The following is a 13,158-nucleotide window of genomic DNA, read 5'->3' on the forward strand; positions in this document are numbered from 1 at the left end:
CATTACACCAGAATTCACCTTGATGAATCATTGACATATTTGATATATATATACTTCAATCAACTCACAAGGAAGAGTAGGCCTGCCCGGTGCTCTCAGAGTAGTCGGGCAATCTTGGATCAGGAGAGACTTCAGAGAGATTTATTTGATCCACAGCAGCCAGGGGAGGCTCGACGTGATGGGGAAAATGTGCAGGTAATTTGGCCATGCTGCACAATGGCTGCACAGCTGGGGACGGAGTGCCCGCAGTCTGGCTGCCTCTGTGGAGGTGAGTGAGTGAGGTGCCCTCAGGCTGAAAGTGAAAGCTAGTTCCAGGGAGATGGAAATCGCAATTCTTTCTAAATGAGTGTTTCACAAATCCGATTGCGGCATGGTCTATGGATGTACATCAAACGCACTAGTATGGTCATGTTTTTGTATCTGTTGGGGAGCTATTTCCGACAAATTTTATGACATAATGGGGCTGGGAAGTGATGTTCCATTACCCAGCTCTGCATTAGTCTGGTATATCAGTACGTTCCTGATCCTGAATCAAGTGACTAACACTCTTCTTGAGCAATCCATCTAGCGGGTGTGAGAAGCCGTCTATATAGAGTAGGCACTACTGAAGTGGACAGGAGCCAGCTGTTGTCCATGAGGAGGACAGGACACAGGACAATAGCTGTTGTCCATGAGGACAGGACACAGGACAATAGCCTCATTGATGCCACATCACAAGTGTGTGGACTGGAAGAGGAAGCCATTCCCTTGTTGTTCCTAAGGGCTTCATATTATTCAGCCTGTCAATTCAATCACAATGTGTCCCGTCTGCTCGAAGATTGATTGAGAGAGAGACGTCACGTATGCGACTGGTTGTGCGTAGTCTTTCTGATTTATAACCTATAGAGCCACAGTTCAAACGGGCTCTCCGTTCACCACCATTCATATTTTTTCAGATGCTGGTAGTGCGCATAGGGTCTGCCTGGAAGGGGAGGGACTTTGGCTCTCTATGTAGCTACCACTGACCTAAAATATGGACAGAGCTATCCCATTGATTTGCGGCTCCCACGTTGAGTTGAAGTGGTGGCTGTCGCCATCTTCGCCATCTTGATTTTTCGTCAGCAGAGTGGGAGGAAATGGGTTGAGTCCTTACACAGCTCACGTGAGATGGGAGTTTCCCAGAGCCGCAGCTCCGCCTGCTATTGGTCTGTGATCGACAAGCAGCGCGATCACTGGACAGGCGACCTGTCAATCAATCACCCCCTTTTCTATCATCTATTTTACTCCAAACAAACAAATCAGAAATGACCCCCCTACAGTTGTTATGAAAAGGTGAAGTTAGCTACATGTATATATAGACCAAAACTGTGTTAGGCCCAGGCTGTAAAGATGCTTAAAAGTGGGGCATTTTAACATGGGGGTGAACGGAAATGAGGGGACTTCTGAGCCCTGCCTCAAGTGGCCATATGAGGAATTACAGCTTTCAGGGTTACTTCCGCGACGTCCTCGTGGGAAAGGGGCAGAGCTTGCCCACTGGTAGCTACTGCATAACTAATTCAACCACATACTATGTACACACTTGATTCAAACGTCTCCCTCAAATCCGACCCTCGCTTTAACACATCTTAATAAATCTCTCTCTCTCTCACACACACACACACACACACACACACACACACACACACACACACACACACACACACTCTGTTCATCTCTGTCTATAATATGGCCCGTCGCCCCGCGCTGCTTAATGTAAATGCACCAATTAGGGAGTGGACCACGGCCAGCCAGGCTGGGCCTCAGGGCCGGGGGATGGATGGTCCAGGGAGATGGAGAAGAATGGAGCCTACCAGCCACAGCTTCTGCCGCCCTGCCCGGGGCCGGTCCTCCCAGGGCCTGTTATGGGTTAATAATGGACTGTGAGTGCTTCCCTCTAGGTGTGCCCACAACACAACACAGCTAAGTGCTGCTTTATGTGACAGGCAGAGAGGATGAGCAGCAGATGATGACTTCAAGGAAGTTCTCCTCCTTCTGCTGTGTTTGCGTCACACCACCTAAAGCCAACCAGAGCAATCTATTAAGAGAGTGGCACCAGCGGAGGAGGTCCAAATTGCGTGACTCAGTAGCCAATAAGTAGCCAGGAAGGAGGCTCGCGCTACGTTTGAATGCATAAAATAAAGCCGATATATACAATTTGATTCTTTAAAATGTCAGACCCTTTCAAAGTACATCACAAACGGTCCATTTTTCTGCAACTCGACAGCGCTGCTTCATCCAGAATCTTACTTCCGGGAACTTTTGTGTGGTAAAAAACTGGTCCACTGGAGTGAATGGAAATGTCGCAAATCTTCTATTATACAGCTCTGGGGCCAACCAGCCATTATGGCCCGACAAGCTAAAGACTGATCATATATTTATGTCTCTTAGTCATCTTTCAATACTAAATACAGAGTAGGCTATATCTGAAGGAACCCTCTTGTCTCTGTCATAACTTTTGAACCGTTTTGGGGCCACAATAAAGGGATGTTTACACTTAAACTCATTATTTTCAGTTATCCTCCTGATTAGGGATAGACCAAAATATCGGCCTGGCCGATTATCGAGGCTGATATTCAGCCGTTTTACGGTTAACAGTGTCGTCTTTTTTTTTTGTCGATTGCCCATATAAATCTCTCTGTGTTGAGCAATGTCTCGCCCATAGCACTATCTGGTTGGTTACGTCATGAGTAATAACCTATCAACAACACTGAAGGCTACAGTGTTGGAGAAAAATATAAGTTCCATTGGCATTTTCTATCAATGTACAGAGTCCAAATATTCAGTGGCGATGTCACAATTTGACATATGCTTTATAGTGTAAGGCAGGACAGAGAAAAACAGAGAGAGGAAGGGATAAATGTGTAAAAAAAATGGTGCCATTTCTTAGAGCCGCCAACTAAAGCTTCGAGAGCCGCCAGCGTCTCGCGAGCCGCGCAATGGAGGAACTAGGTTGGAAGAGGTCCTTGGCTGAAAAACATTTGAGAACCTCTGCCATATGTAGTATGTATGTATGTACTGTATGTACATACTGTACTAAATGTGTGTGGGCTGCTCCAATCTGACTGAGAGAGTTATCAGTTGTTATGGAACTCGATGCACTGACCAAGGTCTCAGCAATAGGAGCAGTCCTATATGTGTGAGATGTCATGTCATTGTAACTCACTGTAGCATAATTATGTGTTTGGTGCGTTCCATTCCCTAACAGCTACTGTGCCACAGAGCGGCCACCGACAACGAGCTACAACCTCATCTTCACCAAAACGAGCCACAAGAGAACGGAATCTTAAGCGTAACGTGAAAGCCGTCACCGTGCTCGCCGTAGGGCTACGCCGTGGCCCGCATTGCCGGCATGCAGCTCCGCAAAAAGGGTGGATGCGGCCGGCCTGAACAGCATCAGCACTGTGATTGGTCGATGCGGCCGGCCTGAACAGCATCAGCGCTGTGATTGGTCGATGCGGCCGGCCTGAACAGCATCAGCGCTGTGATTGGTCGTTGCGTTGCCTTGGCCTGCTGGCCCGAGCTTCCGTGTTCGGCGCGTCCCCAGCTGGGAAGCAGATGCCCATAAATGTTATTTATCTTTGCAAATAAGCTTACAAAACTGACAAAACAATGTGAATATCTTTGTTTCATGTAGATGAAAGGACTGTGTAATTGGCTCGTTGCAGGATTTCAGAAAAGATTCACACTGCGTTTTCCCCGATACACTACATTTAGGAAATTCTGAAATCCGAAATGCAGTGTAACAGAGGAAAGTGTCTGAGCTGACGTTGGAGTATGTACTGCACGTCTAGCCGACGACATCCAAACTCTAGGCTCACTTTGAAGCATGTTTCTCGCTTTACCCAAGTGCATCTCAGTGAGCTGCTGTCGGCTCCTCGTTACAGTTAGGTTGTCTTGAAGATCTATTCAATTCAACATAATTTTTGTTTTGGACGAAGGTAAATTATAACATTATCATGAGGTGTTCCAATATAATCTTGTAAAATTTTGTTTTTGGGCGAGAAACCTGAATAAATACAGATGTTTGAAGGAGAAATTTGTTGATGTTTTCCCAGCAATATAAAAGATATTAAAGATTGTAAATGAAGTAAATGTGACAGCGAGATTTCAATTTTTGCTTCAAATGTATATCGGTTCCAAATATCGTTATCGGTCTCCTTGATTACTAATAATCCGAAAATACATATTGGTCGATCCCTAATCCTGATGTGGAAAAAAGGCAAGAAGAACATGCGTCTGGATGGATACTGTTCCTGTCCAACTGACAGGCATGAGTTCATACAGACGTACAGGATGGAAAGATTAAGCAGACATGACTAGGCTGTCCACTCCTCCTCACACATGTGCCCACTCGTTAAATGAACCACACAGTCAAGATGTGCGTGCGCGCGCGCGCGTGTGTGTGTGTGTGTGTGTGTGTGTGTGTGTGTGTGTGTTAGCCAACTCCCAAAATTACACAGGTAAAGAGGCGTGTGTTGTGTTCACCACAATAGATCCCTGCAAAGCCCTAAAGGACACACACTCATTTTGTCTCTTTTCCTCTCCCTTTCTGGTGAAGGTTTACAGAATATCCAAGCTTGATGTCTGTCTGACCAGCTAATGTGTGTGTGTGGTGTGGTGTGGTGAAGCTGTGCTGGGGTCTAGGTTTATCTGCTTTAGTGGGTTTTGCTTGTCGTCAGATAGCCGAGATGCCTCTGGCTGCCAAATCAGTCCAGCAGAGAGCACGGCATCCGAGTTGAATGCCCGTGCCATTTGATCAGCCACTCATATGGCTTCTCTGTCCACTCTCTTCTCCTCTCACACACACACTCTCAAATGGGCATGATCTATATTGCATTGGAATATCTCATCAGAATCACTTTTATTGCCACAGTATGCAAGTTACATACGAGGAATTTGTCTTAGTGTCTGTATGCAGTGTAGCAGTCACATTGTGTCATAATGTCATAATATGTCACGTAATAACGGAGCAGCAAGGTGACCTAGTGATGTCTGTGTGTGTGTGTGTGTGTGTGTCTCCATTTTGAACCAGTAGCCTTATGTTGTTATTTAGCCTTTCTGATGCAGCATGGTTAAACCAGCTAATGTCATTCTATGGGGGGTGGGGGGGGGGGGGGGGTGATGGACTCCGCAGTGGAAGTGGTCCCTGGGAAATGTGGTTTTGTGCATAGTGGTACTTGGTCTGAAAAGTTTCAGAGCCCCTGGGCTATGCAATGCTGTGGGAATATGCATTATGTTGCTGCTGTGGAAATGAAGCGTTTGATTGAACAACAACAAAATGCATTTGGTATTGTTTGGTATTATTTCAATTACAATTAATCGATTGACTGATCGTTAACGTTACCGATGATCGATGCGAGAACGTGCTTAAAATTGCCATTCCTACCCGGGACGATTTGCACTGACATGACATCACAGAGTAGGAAACCTCTCTAAAAGGGGCCCCGTGTCATTCCAGTCAAACTTGCACCGACTTGCCTTGGCTTTTCCCCCTCGTCCTCTTTTTACTTCCAGATTCATTTCATTCATTCATTCCTTTCACTCTCAACCCGAGAGAATGTACTTATAGCATGCAGGTTCGATGGGAATGATTCACGTGTGGTCTATTGAATGTAGTTAGGTTTTCCTTTTCAAAACTTGCATGATAAACGTACATTCTCCTGAATTGACAGTGAAAGATGGAAATGAAGTTAACTGGAAGTCAAGAGAGAAAGTGGGAAAAAGAGGATGAGGAAAAACGAAAGCAAAACAGTGGAGCAGATAGACCTACTGATTAAACCACCAACTCATCAACCAGTGGAGAGATGAGGACTGAATGTGCCAATTAAGTAACGAGGGATGATTAGGTGGCCATGATGGAAGGAAGGCCCGTCTTAAAACATCTTTGGAGGGGATATTTTAAGTTGAATAGTCTTCGAAATATATTAATATGGCGCGAGGTTCAGTTAACTTGGCACAGAAACAGCCGGTAGAAATGTCCTTCAGAGGGCTACTTTAGTTTTATACTTTTGAGTACATTTTGGAGCCTGTACTTTTTTACTTTTACTTGAGTAAATTAGTTGAATCAGTACTGATACTTTTACCAGAGGCTCTGTTTTTACACACATAAATACTTCTACTTGTCTTGAGTAAAGAATGTGTATACTTTTGCCATCTCTGAGTATAGAGTATTCAAACCGCGTCATCACGGTCGCTGCAGCCATATTGCTGACACAGCACTGTTGTGGCTGTCGACAGCCAGGGTAACCGCAGCGCTAACAGGAAGTTAATGTTAACTCTATTGTCTAATTGAGGTTTCCGTTGTAATATTACAAAATAGCGATGGTGGCGTGCATTATAAATAGCTGTAGTAATGACAGCAATCAAATCCTCTGGGTTAGTTTGTAATGCTATCCATACCGTCCGCAAACATGAAGGGGTTTTTATTACTGGCATTACTACTACAGCCATGTGTAGATCCATTTCACAGCAACCGTTTTGAGGTGGTAAACAGGCAGTAAAGCAGGTGTAACCAATACCATTAATGATGGTCCCATGTTCCAGTGCCCCCCATTAATGTTATTGGTTACACCTGCTTTACTTCCTGCTTTACCACCTCAAAACGGTTGCTGTGAAAAGGGCCTGGCCCTATAAAGACAGTTATTTTGACCGGAATGTCCCCATTTGTCAGAAGACATTGAAATCTTCCGGGACCAGGACACCAATTTTCTTCTGGTGGAAACGCTGTTAAAGCCTTCTGACTGACTGGTCAGCTGGTGGACGATTAGACTCTGAAGGAGATGAGAGAGGACACACTGGATGGATAATCCTCAGACAGAGCTGCTGCACTCACAACTTCAGTCACTAACAAGGAGGGAAAGGAAGGAAGCGAGGGTGTGTTTGTGTGTGTGAGTGAGAGTGTGTGTACTTAATGTTAAATGTGTGCAAGCGCTCATTCCGGGCCAAGTCTCCAGCCTGCCTGCTGCAACCCAGAAGATAAGCAGCAGTGATAATACCAGCAACAGAGGACTGGTCCTGGAAGCAAATCGACACTAAACAGGCTTGGCACTCAAACTCTCTCCTTCCCATATCTCATTCTCCCCCCCCCCCCCCCTCACTGCACCAACACAGCTGGAGAATAAAAACTGTGATTTACAAAGTTGACAATATTTTGAGTGGTCAAGCTGACAGATGCAAAGGACGCTTTCTCCATCTGCAGATTGTGCACAGCCAATCGCTCAGTGAGCTCTGCTCTGATTAATCCGTGCTCTTTAACGATACGAGCTGCAGAGGGGATGAGAAGTGGGACTGTGGTTTTGGGAGCTGGAGAGCGCTGACTGGTAGCAGATGCTGAGAGGCTGTGACTGGGGGTTGGGGGGCACAGAGGCATGCAGTCACCAGAGCAAAATTCAGGTTGAATTAAGCTTTCAAATAAAATAAAATAAAATAAAATAAAATAAAAGTCAGCACTTGGGAGTCATCTAATTTATCTAAGAAGCACTTGCACTATGCCACTGAAAATCAGTAAAACCCCCCAATAATTTCCAGTACTTCATGATAGAATGTTGTGTAAATTAATGCCACACAACAAAGACAATTCCCCCCCAGATTACAGATGTTGTGTGCAGTGAACAAAGTCATTGCTGGAGGAGAGAAGGTGCCCAAATCGGGTATATGAAACCTTTTCTGGTCTCATCTTTGCTGTGCGGCAACATTAGTTTATGGGAATCATTGGGGGTTTCACCGATTTTCAGTGGCACAGCACTTCTTAGATCGATGACTCTGGGACTGAGGCCAGTCAGTGGCAGCAGCCAGGTTCCACAGAGATATGTAGGAGGGGTGAGGGAACGCAAGGCTGGGTGACTGGGCACAGGCTAATGGCAGAGGCTTGGGCTATGGGATGCACAGGCTTGGCAGTCAGTGGCAGTAGGGGCTTGAGTTGAGGCTGAAGGCACGGTCTGAGAGACATCAATTATTAAATAAGCAAAGCAACCATTGCAGAGTACACACAGTTACATGCAGTCTTCAGAAATAACCCATGTTTACTATGTTTGACTATGTTAAAATAGCATACATAATATACACACACACTCGTGCTCCTACAAACATATCTGTCTAGGGGAGGCAGAGCATCCCTCATCAGTTAGTGGCAGCTCCACTGCTTCCTCGTCAGTTTTACATTAATTTCCACCCTGCTTCACCTCGGAGGAGGTGTGGCCATGGCTCCTCCTAGTGGCAAACGCCAGACACAAGGAGTGACCAATCCCTCTCTGTGGGATATTAACTTTAAAAACCTGTTAAAAGTCTCACCCGTAAGCCGCCGGAGCCTCGGAAACTCAAGTGTCTTGCCTGCTGTGTCACTTATCCTGGTTGTTGGGGCTTTTGCACACATATAGCCACAGAAAAGTGGATTTGCCTCTAATCTCATTTCACCCCTGATACAAATCAGCTTAGGTCTTTGGATCCTGGATCCAGGCATCTTCTGGGCAGCTTTTCACAGTGCTGCACTAGGTACAGACAGTGTTGGCTCCACATTCACCATCAATGCTACTGCCAAAATTAGTCTGATCCACTCATCTGAAAGTATAAATAGAAACGCCTCTTGCTTTGTTGATGTGATAATATAAAAACAACCTCCAAAAACGACCCTCACTGGTTGCCATTACTGAAGGCAGGCATCATGAGCGATCACACGGATCCACACACATTTTCACAAGGATATTAGCATAGAGAGGCAAGATATAAGACATGAGGCACAATTTATGAAAAATAGATGGTAGTTGAACCACGCAATATAAATCGCCATGACGGCATAAGGAATAAACATTTATATTATTTTGTTTTGAAATTCTGCGTCACCATTTGCGCCCAAAGCGCACCTCTTTCCACATACAATGTGAGTGCCATGGCAAGCACGCAAGAAAAAGAGGGAGAGAGGATATTCGCTCCCCTCTCGGATATGAATCAACGCATATCGTCTAATATCAATCGCAGCCCCCTGAATCGAATCGTATCGAAATCGTATCAGGGCAGATTTAGGGATATCGGCAAATATCGCATCGTTGTCCAATGAATCAATATATCGCATCGTGATCAAACTTGTGATTCCCACACCCCCCCTAACCATGCAACAGAAATCCAGTTAACCATGAGGCTGATTTCCCAGCAGCAGATTCACTTCTCTCTGGCTTTTCGATAGCAAAGGAATCTTCCCACTGCACTGCAGTGCATGTAATGTATCAGATGAACTCACTGCAGTGAGGGGGGATCTCTGAGTTCCTGACGAGGCTAAACGGGGTGGAACCATCAATAGGATACAGCTTCACCAATACTGCACTTCAACCAATACTTCCAGAGAGTTGGCTGGCTGACTGGTTCCCTCTGAATCAGCAGTGAGGCAGCCTTCAGCTCATCTATCCTGTTAGCTCAGTGTTTTCTGGCTGGGCTGTCGGTCTGTCTGTCTGTCTGTCTGTCTGTCTGTCTGTCTGTCTGTCTGTCTGTCTGTCTGTCTGGTGGGTAAACATTGTCTTGAATTAGTAATGAGCTGAGGAGGGGACAGGAGCTGACTCAACTTGCCTGGAGGGGACAGAGAAAAAGACAGACTAAGCGGAGTAAGCGCCTGTGCACACTGACTGTACCTGCGTAATTTAAGATCACAACGCTTTGGAAATCATGTCGAGAGCGTTTACACTGCTCACAGACCAGCACATGGAGCAGTTTTGTTTTGTTTTCCCTGCCGTCGCGCGCAGTACAGTTCAGGACGCAATGAACGACGACACGGGCGGTAGCCAGCTAGTTTCGTCTGCTGCTGTTGATTGTTCGCACTGTAAACATGAAAGCCAGATTATTGGCAATTCTGGCAGCAGTGGAGGTTGAAGATCCCCCTGCCAGGAAGAATGGGTAGGAGTGACAGACGAGCAGTGCGCTTTTCCTCTAAATGTTCACCTTTTTTCAGCTTGAGACGCACAGAGCGCTCCGCCAAAAAACACTAGCCGCCAAGAGCGCTTAAATACCAGGTGCGGTCCTTGAAAGAGGAGCGCTCCTCCTAGCGCGTCCTTAGCATAGAGTATGGATTGCAGAAAGGCGCTGGCTTCTCAAAAACACAGGTCCAATGTGCACAGCCCCTAATGCAGCGATCGACAGACGTTGACTGCTTTCAGAGCTAGTTATTAAGTATTAAGTTATTAGTCAAAAACAATAATAATCAAATCAGAGGCAGTTATGAAATATTATAATGACGTAGGCTTGATACATTTATATCATGCTGCATTTACAACCGGCCCTTTGAGGTCAACCATAATGCCGACGTGGCCCGGAATGAAATTGAGTTGGACACCCCTGAGTTAGAGAGACAGACACACACGCATGCCTCAGGCAGTCTGCACCTTTCAATTTAATCGTCATAGAAGTAATCATTTATTCTGCATGACCTGAATTTGGCAAACCCAAGAACTAAGCTCGGCTATATAACAAAGTGATGTGAAACTGGATTAAGCCTGTGTCTGTCAATCCCTGAGAGCTTTAAGTGGGAAAGAGTCGACTGTAATAATGACCCTGCCTGCAGAAAAAAATTAATCCGTTTTGCCTTCAGTCACAGCCCAACACCCCCACAGCCAGATCCCATCTTCTTCTTGATCTTGACACAGACCTGGTGACATGCCATCTAAGCCAGATGAGGAGAAATCTAATCTTGCCATCTCAATAACTACCATCAACACTCACTCGCTCACTCACGGAGACAATACAACTGGCCTCATAGAGGAACTCTTAAGGCCTCACTATTGCCCACCAAAAAAGTGCAAGGTGTCGCTGTATCATTGTTACTATAAATAGCCTGCTATAAAATGGGCACTTTGATAGTCAGTGGAAGACTGCACAGTCCAAAGCCTCCTCACTTCAGAGTCATTGTTGCTCTATGATGGTCTGCTTTGAGCAGTACAGTTGTGCACAGTCTCTCTGCATAGTGCCGATGTGACTGCACCCCCTGGCTACTATAAAAAGGCCACTCCTGCCCGACAGAGGAGCGGGCAGAACAGTGCAGACGCCGCTGCACTTTGCAGGTCTGTCTGTCTGTCTGTCTGTCTGTGTGTCTGTCTGTCTGTCTGTCGGTCGGTCTGTGTGTGTGTGTCTGTCTGTCTGTCTGTCTGTCTGTCTGTCTGTCTGTCTGTCTGTCTGTCTGTCTGTCTGTCTGTCTGTCTCTGTCTGTGTATGCAGCACTTGAAACTCAGGTTTACTGTGGAGATGTGACAGCCAGGAACTGCAAGCATGTTCCATTCCCAAATGCTTGAACCTTCCGCGTGTCCTTGCTCACTGCAATAGTGTGGTTGAAGTGAGGTCTGCGACATGGGTGGAAACTAGGCAAGCTATGCCAGTGGCTTTAGATCTAGGCAGTGCATGATGTGAAGTGTGCACACAGGAAGATGCATTGGAGGAAACGTCAGAGAGAATGAATTTAAGTATTAAGTAATGGTATGCATGCAGGCAGCAGTTCTCTCAGTTCCAGTCAGCTAGGCCAACAGACAGCAGCAGAGACATCTCAACAACATTACAATCAGAGAGGGTGACAGTCAAGCCAAGCACTGGAGGTCACAGACACACAGAGAGAGCAGAAAGTGTCTCAGAGGATGGGTGAATAGTCAAACGCGACACCCAGTATACTAGAAGCGCTGGCATCCTGTCAACTCATCACTTATGATTCCAGATCAGCCTTTGAGTGACCCGGCCTGAGGGCCGAGAGGAATGAGACAGAGGAGTTAAAGCTATGCTGTCTCTCCACAGTTTAAAGAGACGACAGAGATCTGGGTCATTTTCCACGGCTCACAGAACACATAAAGCTAATAAGGCTCTGAGAGTGGAACATGGGTGATGGGAGGTTCGGTGACAGTTGGGGTGACTGCCGCCATCGCTGTCTTGACTTGCAGTTCTCATTCCTGTAATACAGGATTTAACAAATAAAACTACTCGCCCATCATATGAGATAACAAAGAAGAGGTTGTGCTAAATAATTCAGCAAAAATCTACAATGATCACGTGTGGATAAAGAATGACACCGCAGAAAATCTGCTTCCAAACCACAGCATGATTAAACTTTCATGTTTGCATGCTTGTAATCACATACTGACTTGAAGGTGACTTCAATTATTCACAGAGAATCCCCCATAGGAGCCAAAGGGTGCAGTCAGCTGATCTTGAATGCCATTCCTTGCTGGAGTGTGTTGTAACAGTAGACATTATCAGACAGGGGTTGTAACGTTAAGTGAGCATGTGAAACCCACTCGCTGTAGTAATGTGAGCTTGTGGTAGCTGCTATAGTGAGTTAATGGAGTGGAATTGCTCCTCAATCCCCCGAGGCAAGGAGCATTGTTTACCAAGCAAAGTATCACAAAGAGGGGCCTTAGAAGTGAACTGGCTAACTCCAATCCTTGTCCCTCAGGCAGGGCACAGCTGGGCAATCCTCAGATGACTCTTCTTCTGGATCACCAGCATTATTCCTCTCTCTCTCTCGCTCTCTCTCTGGAATCATCACTCAGATCACATGCATCTTTCTCTCTCTCTCTCTCTCTAAACTGCAGTGGGTGCTCTATTCACCTTCTAACTAAACTGTCTCTTGTCTGCACTGCACTCCCAGATATAACGGGCAAATTAACATTGACTAAATGGATGAGCCATGGATAGCAACGCTGGTTGGCATGGCCACTTCCGCTAACGCGTCGTTGTCAGATTAGCATGGGCTCTGCTAGCAAACGCTAATAGCAGCAAACAAAATCAAACTAAAACCTGACTCCCTCCTCGTCACCACACCCACACCCCTTTAACACCGCAGTTGTCTCGCTACCTGAATGTTGCGTGAATATATTGATGCCTGGGTCGGGCACGTTGACCGCAGCTGTCCTGCCTGGCGGTGTCCCGGTGCTGCTGTTGGACTCCCGGGGTCTCCTCCCGGCGCTGCTCCCCCGGTTCCCCTTGCCTTGGTGCGGCTGTGACGCGTGGGGCTGTGGTGGCTGGAGTCCGGTCGATGTTCCCTCACCGACGCGGCCTACCTGTTGTCCCATCCCGGTAGTTTGGTGTAACAACGATCGGGACTTAAGCGAGCAAACCCCTGCGCACCTCTGGTTCACATCCCCCAACTGGAGCGGCCTGGTCCGAATAGTAGCAATCAAT

The 13,158-nt window shown here is 46.4% G+C and overlaps 1 protein-coding gene across 4 annotated transcripts in view; it reads right to left on the reverse strand.

Annotated features, from left to right (window-relative positions):
• abl2 (c-abl oncogene 2, non-receptor tyrosine kinase) overlaps window positions 1-13,158 on the reverse strand; it is a gene marked incomplete at its 3' end in the record, with an annotated part of 31,098 nt that extends 17,940 nt beyond the window's left edge. For all 4 annotated transcript variants that reach the window (XM_083648079.1, XM_083648078.1, XM_083648077.1 and 1 more), the window contains exon 1: window positions 12,833-13,158. In XM_083648079.1, the coding sequence (XP_083504205.1) occupies window positions 12,833-13,049 (217 nt within the window). In that variant the 5' untranslated portion in view covers window positions 13,050-13,158. The remainder of the gene's footprint in view (window positions 1-12,832) is intronic.

The sequence above is a fragment of the Poromitra crassiceps genome, assembly GCF_964638095.1.
Source record: "Poromitra crassiceps genome assembly, chromosome: 12".
NCBI lineage: Eukaryota > Metazoa > Chordata > Actinopteri > Beryciformes > Melamphaidae > Poromitra > Poromitra crassiceps.